At 39.8% G+C, this 12,663-nt stretch overlaps 1 protein-coding gene across 1 annotated transcript; it reads right to left on the bottom strand.

The window, feature by feature from the left end:
* Positions 1-11,106: 11,106 nt before the first annotated feature.
* Positions 11,107-12,411, bottom strand: LOC133899648 (large ribosomal subunit protein cL37-like). Its single transcript, XM_062340680.1, has 2 exons — positions 12,296-12,411; positions 11,107-11,619 (listed from the first exon to the last, which is right to left on the bottom strand). Exons 1-2 carry the CDS (start codon positions 12,399-12,401, stop codon positions 11,294-11,296), a joined length of 432 nt encoding a protein of 143 aa, XP_062196664.1. The 5' UTR covers positions 12,402-12,411; the 3' UTR covers positions 11,107-11,293.
* Positions 12,412-12,663: the final 252 nt, after the last annotated feature.

The following is a 12,663-nucleotide window of genomic DNA, read 5'->3' on the forward strand; positions in this document are numbered from 1 at the left end:
TGAGAGTTATTACCCGATTGATTTACAAGCAAATCAACAAAGAAAAACTATCCACGTGGAGATTTGGAGCAGCAGAGCTAACCCTAATATGCAGGAGAGAAAAACAAAAGTAGATGCGAAATTTGATGATTGACTGGTTGTTGCAATCGGCCTCTATCCCCTCAACTATATATAGTGCGACTAGACTTGATTCTTATGGAAATAGGGCTCTCAACCTTAAAACCCATGTATACACATCATGTTCGACCAAAATTACAAAATAATCTAAACAGATCTAAAAATCTAACTCGGCTCGGACTCAGACTCAGCATCGGATGGCCCGATAAGAACAAATTTCTGAATACCAGACAATCCGGCGAGTTCAATTCGGCTGAAACCCTAAACTCCGTTCTAATGTACACCAGATGTTCCAACATAAAAATGAACACACTGGAGACTTGTGCCGAACTAATTCCTAAGACCTCTAAACTCTCCGCAATAAATTGTATTTATGCATACTGGATAGTCTGACGCTCATCGGACACCTCAAATGATGCTTTTTTTTTTCTAGAAAGCAAACCTTCTGCAAAAAAATCTCTTTATACGCACAAGATAGTCTGGTGTTCATCGGACAAATGTTCCAGAGAGCAACTCTCTGCATCATATCTACAAGAAAATATGAACTCACTGGATATTCCGGCATGTACACCGGGACCTTTGTTGGACAGATAACTTTCTGCAAGAATTCACCTTTGTATTCACAGGATAGTCCGACGTTCACTGAATGTATCGCCGGACTGATTCCAAGGGACACAACCTCTCTGCAAGAATTTACTCTATGCACCGAATAATCCGGCAACGACACGGCCTTAAGCATCGGACCATCTAACGTTCACAAAAACCTGGGTGATGCCATTTTTTGCTATCAACACATGCCCCCCTATTTTTGATGAAACTTGCATACTAAAAAACACATTTATACAGAATAATTATGAATAGCTTATTACCTACTTTCCGCTATCACTTAGGACGATATAAACAATATATCAGCAATGTATGTATGTTCTTAGGGCGATGGTAACTACATCGGCCATGCACAATTATATTTCTTAGGATGATGGTAAATTACATCAGTCTTGATTACTCAGGTATTTCTTCTTATGCATCTTGCCACATACTAGGATAATACCTCTTCAAATATTTTCCATTAATGGCTCTAGGCAACTTGTTTCCTTGTAAATATTGCAACATGTATGAATTTCTAGGTACGATTTCTACAATTTTATAAGGACCTTTCCAACTAGGAGACCACTTCTCGAACTTATTGTCTTTAGATCCAATAGGTAAAATCGTCTTCCAAACCACATCTCCTACTTGAAATGATTTTTCCTTTACTTTTTCATTGTAGGTCTAGCTACTCTCAATTTATGTTTCTTGATCTTCCTCAAAGCTTTAAACCTTTCTTCGGCAAGGTCATCTATCATAGCATTATAATAATCTATGACTGACAAGTCATTTTGTCGGGTCACTCTGAATGCGCCAAGATTTACCTCAATAAGTAAAATAGCCTCTTGTTCGTACACTAGTTCATAAGGAGTCACTTTTGTAACACTATACCTAGATATACGATGAGCCTACAATGCTTTACTCAAAACATAATGTCATCTTTTTGGATACTCCTATATCTTCTTCTTTATAAGTTTGATCAAAGTTTTATTACTTGACTTGACCTGTCCATTATCACGGGCATAATATGGTAAGGAATTGTGAAGCTTAATCCTAAATGATTCAGCAAAATCGCGCACTTGATGAGAAATAAAAGAGAAACCTTGGTCGGTAGTTAAAGTTTGCAGAATATCAAATCTATGAATAATTTGCTCCAAAATAAATTTAATTACCTCTTTATGTGTTATAGTATTCAATGGAACGACTTCAGTTCACTTTGTAAAATTATATGTAGCAAAAAAAAAGTGATGACATTTGAAAGATGAAGGATAAATTTGACTGATGAAATCTAAAGTTCATTCACGAAACGGCCATGGTTTAATGACAGGATACAATATAGAAGCAGAAGCTAATTGTATATCACCGAAATTTTTAAAACAATCCTTTGCAATACTTAAAACAATCTTCTAACATAGTCGGCCAATAAAAATCAGCCTTCTTTAACAAGCACTTTATTTTAAAAGCCGATTGATGTGTACCGCAAATATATTTGTGTACTTCACCCATAGCAATTTACTTTGCTCTGAACCAAAGCACTTTAGAAGAAACACATCTATGGTTCGACGATACAATGCAACATCCAACATCACATATTTCAAAGCTTGCCGCTTAACTTTCCTATCTACTGAGTATTCAATTAGCGCCTTTTTTCAATCAATGGTCGTGGACAAATATGAATTTTCAGGCAAAACTGAACCATCCCCCTACTGTTCGGCCAAAGAGGCATTAGCACAAACCAACAACAGCTTTTCTAACACAAAGAACATCCCTTTACTTACTCGATAATCGGATGCTTGCTGCGCTTAACCATTTGCCCTCATATTTTATTCTCTAGATATGTGAGTAATGGTGAAATTATCCAAAGTTGCTATAATATCTAAGCATCTATCTAAATAGCTATTTAGTGAGCCGTCAAAGTATTGAAAAACTTTAGAAACCTGTTGTACTACTAATAATGAATCACCAAATGCTTTTATGTTTTTCACACTCATGGATTCTAAAATTTGTAAGCCTATTAAAAGAGCCTCGTACTCGGCTTGATCGTTGGTACAAAAGTATTCTAAGCGAACTGATATTTCAAAACCAACACCTCTAGGTGAAACTAACACTATACCAACACCTTGACCTTCTCTACAAGCTGAGCCATCAAAATATAACTTCTATGGATGCACATAGATAACACCAATCAAAATATCATTATCGATACGATGATCAACAATAAAATCAACTACAATTTGACCTTTTATGGATCTTAATGGTTCATAAGCCAAATCATACTCAATCAAAGCATATGCCCACTTTCGATTCTACCACTCAAAATCAGCTTTTGCAACATGTATTTAATAACATCGGTTTGTCATGCAACCACACAAGTACTAGAAAGTAAATAATATTTTAATTTGGTGCATGCATAATACAAGGGTAAACACAATTTGTCAATGAACACATACCCTATTTCCGCATCCAAGAGACACCGGCTCAAATAAGTAATCACATATTCCTTCTCTTCACTTTCTTGCATAAGGACAACACCTATCACCGCCTCTTGTGTAACAGCATATAGCCGAAAACGGAGTCCCAACTTTGGGTGCCCTCAGTAGGGGGGTGATGACAAGTATTTTTGATTTGCTCAAAGGTTTGTTACTGTTATGCTCCTAAGTAAAACCAGCTTCTTTCTTTAACCGAAATATAGGAGTAAATACACTAATCTTGTCGGATAAATTAGATACAAACCGCCTCAAGTAATTAACCTTTCCTAACAGCTTTTGAACATCTCTTTTTGATTGTGGCGTCCATAACTTGTCTATAGCTGTTATCTTATTGGGATCTATCTCTATGCCTCTCTCATGTATTATAAAACCCAAAAACTTATCCTCCGATACACCAAAAGCATATTTAAGTGGGTTTATCTTTAACCTATACCGACACATTCTTTCAAAAGCTAAACGCAAATAAGTGAAATGACTATCCATAACATCCGATTTGATGACAATATCATCATTGTATATCTCTAAGATAACACCAAGCAAATCATGAAAGATTAAATTCATAGCTCTTTAATAAGTAGCACTAACATTCTTTAACCCAAATGTCATGACAACCCACTCAAATAAACCAACAAAACCCGGACAACAAAAGGCCGTTTTAGACATATCTTCCTCAGCCAAAAAAATTTGATTATAACCCACATTGTCATCCAAAAAACTAATGACTCTATGACCTGAAGCATCATTAACCAATATATCAGTGATAGGCATAGGATATTCATCTTTAGGAGTAGTTTTATTCAAATCTCTAAAATCAATGCATATTCTCAACTTACCATTATTTTTTTCTCAATCGGGACAATATTAGATATCCATTTAACATATCTACAAGGACAAATAAACCCCGCAGCAAGCAACCGGCTTATTTCTTCCTTGATTCGTCCATACATACTAGGATTAAATTTTCTAGCCAGTTGTTTGTGAGGTCTAAAACCAGATTTTATGGGAAGCCGATGCTCCACAAGCTCACAGCTAAGTCCCGGTATTTCATGATACTCCTAAGCGAAATAATCCATATATTCTTTGAGCAACGCAATCATTTTAATCTTAAAATCAGCATGCATGTTTCTATTAATAAATGTCGGCCTTGGCACAATTCCATCACCAATATCAATCTCCTCTAATTGATCCGCCAACGAAAAACCTTGTCCTAGCTTCTCTACCTCATTAAAATCATCAATAGTCTCACAAATATCGTTATTTTTGGACCGATACTGCTCCATACGTTGTTGCAACCAATCCAAATAACTTTGCTTATCCATTTATAATATTACATTGTTAAGCCGAGATGTAGAAATTGGTTGTACAGACACATGTACAAAACCATCTCTAGTAAGACTAAGAAAATCATAATCTGAAAGGTCTTGACCAGATAGACATTGCATATTCCCATGTTGCAATCTATCAAAGCATCGGCTAAAACAACAAAAACCGATATATCTGTATGGAAAATCTCTATTTCATCGTCTACCCATTGAATCAATAATTGGTGCAAACTAGAAGGCACACAACGATTTGCATGAATCCAATCATGATCTAATAACACGTTGTAGCTACCTTACACACCAGCAACGAAGAAAACCGTATGCACCGTCTCACCCCCAATAGTTGGCTCCATAGAGATCACACCCTTGGCTTCTATAGGATCGCTCGTGAAGCCATTAAGCACCAAATTTATTTTCACTATCTCGTTGCCCTCTTTTCCTAGATTCTTGAAAACTGAATACGGCATTAAGTTTACCGTAGCTCCACCATCAACTAACATTCTAGAAATCAGCCTTCTATCAATATGTCCTTTAACATATAATGGCTTCAAATGTTGGCTCGACTCCTTAGACTTCTCAAATATGGCTTCCTTCGGACCAAGATTCAATTGATCAACCTCTTGATCAATAGCTCAAAACTCCGAAGGCAAGATAAAAACCATATTAACAACCATACCGTCATGAGGTGAAGTATCATCTCTAATTATAGGAGATTCTTCTAGCATATCACCCTCATAGTCACTAGGTGTCACAATAGATGCTACAATTTGCTTCATTCTCTATTCCTTCTGAATTGGCATTATCGGCTTGATCTCATTAAAGGCTTCATCCCTTACCTTTTCAGCTTGAGCTTCTCCCAACTCTTGCTTGTGTAGTTTTTGTAACCTTCTCTTTTAGGAGCGTAAGAGACCTTTAGGACACCATCAAGGCTAAGATTTAGTTCTGGGCAGTAAGAACATCTTCCTTTCAACCTTCCGATCGCCCGAACTATCGATCGGCTTGGCACTAGAAGCAATTTCTTCAATCTTTGGCGCCACGGATCGTGACACTTCTGTAGATGACGCCGCTTTGGTTCCAAGATCAGTACTAATCACCTTTATAACTTTCTCTTTGTTGCCACCACTCAAACCACCATTAGTCGATTGTTTTTGCACCTTGTCTTCGTCAACAACCGGTTGTTTTTCTTCTATTTTAGATCTAATTTTTCATTAGAAACACCCACATTATTCACATGATACACCTTTTTAATTTACATTCTATCCCTCCAATCATTTGACTGATTTCTTAAATCAAACCAGTCTTATCTAGGATGAGATAGTCTGTCGAATGCCGAATGTTTTGGTGCTATCCGCCCCAGATGAAATGGCTCAATTGACATAGGATGTGGTGCCCAATATCCATTTCAACCCCACGGTAGACACAAAGGACACATTATAGGAGGAGTCCCCCACATCATAGCATTGATGGCCCAAAAGGAGGAAACAGAGCTGCTCCAATATTATTCTCCCATTGCCTTATCCTCCCTCCCCCCCTCCTAACTCATGCTTCGGATGTGATCTTGAACGCTTAAGTGTATTTGACCGACTGCCTCCCTTTTGGCCGGCCTTGCCACTCTCATACTTATCCAAAAGTGCACTAAATGTGGGTTTTGGCTTCTCAAGTTTCTTAGTGATTTTTCTCTTATCTTCATTCACCTTCCAACAATCAACTTCTGGGCCTTTCGGTTTGATCATCTTTGGTTTTCTATTATCATCACCAATGATCACTTCTTTGCCTTTAGTCGATTCGGCTTGAGATGGCCAAATCAAGATTTCTTGCCCTCACAATTAACCATGTTGACAGGAAATGGATCATTATCTAGCTTCATCTTTGAACTTTAAGCAAATTGCAATCGTCCTTTATTAATGACTGATAGAACCTGTCGACGAAAGATATTGCAATCATTAGTAGCATGAGAATATGAATTATGCCATTTGCAATACGCACGCTTCCTTAATTATTTTGCGAGGTGGAATAACAAGATTAGGAGATAAACTAATTTACTTTTCTTGTAGCAATAGATAAATATCTTATCATATTTAGTAACATCAAACGTAAATTTTATCTCTTCTTGCCAATTCTTTTGGGGAGTCAGCTTCAAAGCAAGGAATACAAATAGTTTAGACTTAGACTTTCATGCCCACTCAGCTACACACATATCAACACTCTCATCATCCGATGAGTCATCATCATATTCAACTACATTAACACTAGGACGATCCACTTTGTTCTTCTAACTAAAAATTTGGACTTCTATATACTCTTTGGCACGACTTTCTTGAGCTAGAGCCCACTGCAATACTTGATTTATATGTGAAAATTCTTGTCCTTCTAACATCTCTTTTATATGTGCATGTAAACCAGAAAAAAACTAACTCTACAAGATCTCTATCGAAAAGTGCTACATTAACGGTTTTTATATCTCTAAATCTCCTAATATATTCAGAAATAGACTCATCATATTTTTGTTTAACCAATGTTAAGTGAATTAGCCTCAATTTTTTTGTCTCCATTATAAAAATATTCATGAAAATTTTGCTCAAGTTGTGCTCATGTATAAATAGAATTAGGTGCAAGAGAAGTAAACTAAGTAAATGCATTGTCGAAAAGTGATAGAGGAAATAAGCGCAATCTTAAAGCATCACTACTACTGGCTTCACTAAGAAATTGTCTTGCGGTGTTCCATCATGGTTCTAGCATCCTCCCCATTGAATTTAATAAAATCAGACACTTTGAACCAACACAGATATGAAATTGTATCATAATAATCGGGGTAAGGCTTTTGATAAACATGTGCTCTGCCTTTAGGTTCTACCACAAAATGCTCCCTCAAATGACTAGCCATTTGTTCTCTAATGCTCTCGTGCCTTATAGGTTGCTTGGCCATGGGCCAAGTAGCAGCCGCATTGCTTTGTGGAATACTCTGTGGAGGCACTATTGGCTGCACATATGGAGTATTTAGTGGAGGCACATTAAAATAAGTACCCGGCAATGGACCATAAAGGATACTGGTACCTTGTGGAGGTATCGGAGGCGTACTATATGCTACGGTATTGTATTGAACTATAGGCATGTTTGATAAAATTCCATTAACTCGGTTGTTGTGATTAGCTACATGCAGACCCGAGCTAGTTATATTAGACATAGCATTTGGTAATGGAAAAACAAACGATGTGACTTCTGGTTTAGTAGCATTCAGTGTAGCAAGTGGAGGTGTCACAATGTTGGCTGAATCTAGAATATTAGTTTGACTATAAATTTGTTGCATCGGCGTGTTTCATTGTATTGACATAGGTGACATGAATTGCGCCGATGAACCAAAAGGGGCTTGCTGACTTTTGCTATTGTTATTCGAAGTTGAGGCACTAGCATCATGTGACAAGGACTGTTTTAGTGTATCTCTAATACCTTGCACCTCACGAGCCATAGAATCGAAAAAGCTACTAAGCGATTGATCTAAACCCTGAGCCAATGTATCAAATTTGTTACTCATAGCAGCACCCATGGATTGATCAATGGGTGAACAATGTATTCTTGCAAAGCATGAGGAACATCACTTGCATTGGGCTTTACCTCAGGTTTAGTGTAGATGATTGGTATTGGATCGCTCTTCTTAATCAGCCCTTGCCTTGTTTTATGATAGCATGCAAGCATCATCCTCTCCACCTCCTGTTTTTGAGCTTCAATAGCTTGACAATCATTCTTAGGAAGCTCTTCAAGCGTTGGTGCGATGAAATTGTTGGGGTTGATTTCGGCTTCCTCACTAGCCATGACCGAACAACAGGGGGTATGCGCTGAAACCCTAGGTGCTGAAGTCGATGAGAACCCTCGTTCCCCAGCGGAGTCGTCAATTTGTGTTGGCACAAGATTTTGCAACATGTGTAACACACAAATCCTTGAATCATGGATAACTATCTCAATTTCGTAGGAAAATTGTGACTTGTTTACAAACAAACAAGCAAAAGATTTCGAACAACAACGGTGAGAGTGGTTGCCCAGTTGATTTACAAGTAGATCAACAAAGAAAAACCATCCAAACCGTGGAGATTTGGAGCAAAAGAACTAACCCTAATATGAAAGAGAGAAAAATGAAAGTAGATGCGAAATTTGACGATTGACTGATTATTGCAATTGGCATCCAGCCGCTCAACTATATATTGGGGCGGCTTGGACTTGGCCCTTGTAGAAATACGACTCTCAATCCTAAAACCCACGTATACAAGTCATGTTCGGCCAAAATTAGAAAAAGAATCTGAATAGATCTAAAAATCTAACTCGATTCAGACTCAGACTGAGCACCGGATGGTCTGACGAGAACAAATTTCTGAACACCGGACCATTCGATGAGTTCAATTCAGTTGAAACCCTAAACTTTGTTCTAATGTACACCAAATGTTCCGACGTAGAAATGAACTCACCGGATGCTTGCGTCGGACTAATTCCTGAGACCTTCGAACTCTTTGCAGTAAATTGTATTTGTGCACATCGGATAATCCAGCGTTCATCGGACACCTCACCGGATGGTTTTTTTTTTCCAGAAAGTAAACCTTCTGCAAAAAAACTCTTTTATATGCATCGGATAGTCCGGCATTCACCGGATTATTCACTGGACAAATGTTGCAGAGAGCAACTCTCTGCATCCTTTGTGCAAGAAAATACGAACTCACTGGATATTCCGGCGTGTACACCAGAACCTTCGCTGGATAAATTTTTCTAGAGAGCAAAACTTTCTGCAAGAAATTGCCTTTGTATTCACCGGATAGTTTGGCGTTCACCAGATGTATCGCCGGACAGATTCCAAAGAACGCAACCTCTCTGCAAGAATTTACTCTATGTACTGGATAATCCGGTGACAACACGATCTTAAGCACTGGACTATCCGACTTTCAAAAAACCTGGGCCGTGCTATTTGTTACTATCAGAACAGTTAATGAGCCTCATTTTTCTGGTAGCTGAGCTTTCATCTCCCCCAGTATGACAACACATTTCGCAACAATGGCATATGCCCCATGCCATTTCTTTCTTCTTCCACACCAATCGCAATCGTCTGTATATCTTACATTATATTGGGGTCGATGGCGATGATTGTTTCCTTCTTCTTTCACTGGGCTGGAGATCCGAGGCGGCGATCAGATCATACCGATCATGATGAAAATGATGGGGAGTAAAGTGACAAAGTAACACCAGAGAGAGATGTGAACTACACTGATCAGTACCGGCACATGAGCAAAAGCGTTTCCACAGCGCCTCCCCTGATAGCTTTTTCTCTCGTCGCAACGCAGCGTCCCAATTCCGGTGTTTCTGCAAGCCACCTCGCCATGGATCACGCCATGATCCGGTCATCTTGAGGGGAAGCAAACCTGACTCGATCGGCAACGCAGTCGCTGCTGTTCTTCTTTTCACTTTGCTGCCCCGAGTGACCGAACAGACGAAGAATCTGATTCTCTTCCATCCAAAACCTGAAACCAATCTGTTATCTTTCAATTTTCAGTTAGACAAGTAAAAAAATTTCCTCTTCTGTAGTTATGCCAGTGGAAAGCAGGTACATTGTAGATTGGTGCTGTACGTAAACAACAGTTTCCAATGGACTAGTTAAAATGACTATTTTGTTTCAGACAAACGAAGAGGTAGAGACTTCACTGTAAAATTTAACGACATACAAAACTGAAGAAATTGGGAGCATATGATGATTGTTCCTTTCTTCGGTATCAAGGGCCATAAAGAGAACTAGTGAAGCGTGGGGCAGTGTCAAATACTAACATACCATGAACATGCACAGTAGCCAACTGAGCAAGCAAACAAAGATTCCTTTGCCCAGCGATGGAATCCACCTTGTGAGGCTGAAAACATGGTCAGTTACAGGCATGATCAGTTCATGTGATGCATCTTATAAAATCTTCAAAAGTTCTGTACGGGTGATGCACGTTCTAATATTTTTTTTTCACTGTATATCATGCAAACAAAAAACAGTCTGAAAACTGCAAAAGCGTTGCAGTTAACATTATACTGAACTCCCGGCAATACACCGACAAAGAGTGCCCAGGAGGCTAGGAAAGTTTGCTTCATAAGAGGGTTTACAACAAAATCATCGAAAATGGATCCTTTGGATCATTCAAGTTGTTCCTGGCGATGATAAAACAGAATTCACCGCAGCTGTTTTGTATCCAGGCCGATGCGTGAACCTATGTACTCATGCAGGGAAGAACACAGGCTGTATAATATATGTAGGGAAGAACAAGACGCTTGCTGATGACTGATGAGCAGTGGTTTCTTATCCTAAACCAATGTTCCTTTATAGAAAGAACCATAATGTTTGACAAGTAACAGTTATGACTTATGATGTTCAATTGTTGTTCATACATGATATGATATTTCTTGTCCTCAAGAGGACCATCTGGTTGGCATTACAATAGCATTTATCATGATGTTTGACAAGTAACAGCTAGAACAGCTAGTTATGCAGCAAATACTAGAGATAATGCTGGCCCTGAACTCAGCCAAAAGCACATCATTTTCTTACAAGCTTCAAGGAAAATATCAGAGGCACTGACTACACTAGAATGTAAGATGATTTCATTATGGAAAAGCATAATTACATTTTACAGGCATTCTGTTTCAGATTCTGAACAGCAAAATTGTAGAAAAGAAACAAGCTCCAACGTCTCGATTCGCAAAGATGGTGCTAGAGGAACAAGACACATAGGTCTACAATACAGTGGCGGCTGGTATCACTGCCATTCAGACGTTCTTGAGCTTCTTCATCTTGGATGGCGGCCACCTGCCCTTCTTCCTCAGGCGCCTCTTGCGGACAAGCCGCTTGCGCCGCTGCCTCAACTTCTTGGCCAGCTTCATCCGTGCTCTCTGCTCCATGATCATCTTCTGCTTCGACTCGAGTGGCATTTCCTCGATCTTAGCCACCGTTTTCGGTTCTTCTGGTTGTGCTTCACTGCCCTCTGTGGCAGCATGAACAAGAACCGGCCTCTTCTTGGCAAAAGAAACACAAGTGGCAGTCACATTCAGAGGGCTCTGTAGGGAGACGAGGTTCTTGCATTGCAGCCTTGGGGCTGCAACAAAAGTAATAACAAAAGGCAAACCACTTAATAGGATCTAAAGCACACTATATCGCATATGGATATTCTGAGCTCATATAGTCATATATGCCCAATGGAGTCATGGGTTCATGGCTCCCAGCATATGCAATGCAATGCAATACAATACTTAGCGGCAAATTTAGTACTTACTAACATCACTAGATCAACCAGAGAGAAAAAGGTGTGGACATATAATCATCTGTAGCAATTAGCAAGCATAGTGTGCTCTAGTGCTTAGTTGCATCTTAAATATATCACCATCTAATGACTGGCTTACACTCATATTAGTCGAATAAAGCAGGAAAGGAGCAAAATTTGCGGTCGTAGTTACTTTTTAAGACCCAATCGATACACATCTAGCATATTTTGAGCGTAATGCACTGAAGCTCCCAAGAAATTGCTGCACATTAGGTGTTCGACGAAATTCCCGAAGGACGCAAGAGCATCACAGAGACGCAGAAACGCCCGCGGCTCGAATGGCGCACGCTCAAACCGATACCAGACCACCAATCTCGCCACCTCAGTTCGCGGTAGGGGATTACAGCTTCAGACGCAAGCCAACCTCCCAAGAATTAATCCCAACCAGAATACGGGGGCGTTGGAATCGCACAAGACGCCGGGGGTCGAGGAGGCATTAACCGGAGCTTACTGCTGCAGGAGACGATGGTGGCCGCCGGGGCGGTGGAGAGCGCCCGGGAGTGAGGAGGGGAGGGGGAGGCGAGGAAGGAGACGGTAGGCGATAGGAGGAGCGCCATTGGGGGGGGGGGGGGGGTTGGCTTCGACCTCTCTATGCTAGGGGATAATAACCGGATAGGGCTGTGCAGCCTGTGCTGGAAGAGAACGGCCCCCCGTTCGATTGCAAATCAACGGTCTTGTTTGATCATGCTTGACAAAGGGCGAGAGGCCCCTTCTTTCTGCACATCGTGTGTGGCCCACATGTCACTGAGAGAGAGAGAGAGTGTGCAAAAGAAATATGGAGCTCAATTGGGTCATATTTGGTTGCCAAATCAACGCTAA

This window comes from Phragmites australis, chromosome 2 (assembly GCF_958298935.1).
Source record: "Phragmites australis chromosome 2, lpPhrAust1.1, whole genome shotgun sequence".
Taxonomy (NCBI): Eukaryota; Viridiplantae; Streptophyta; class Magnoliopsida; order Poales; family Poaceae; genus Phragmites; species Phragmites australis.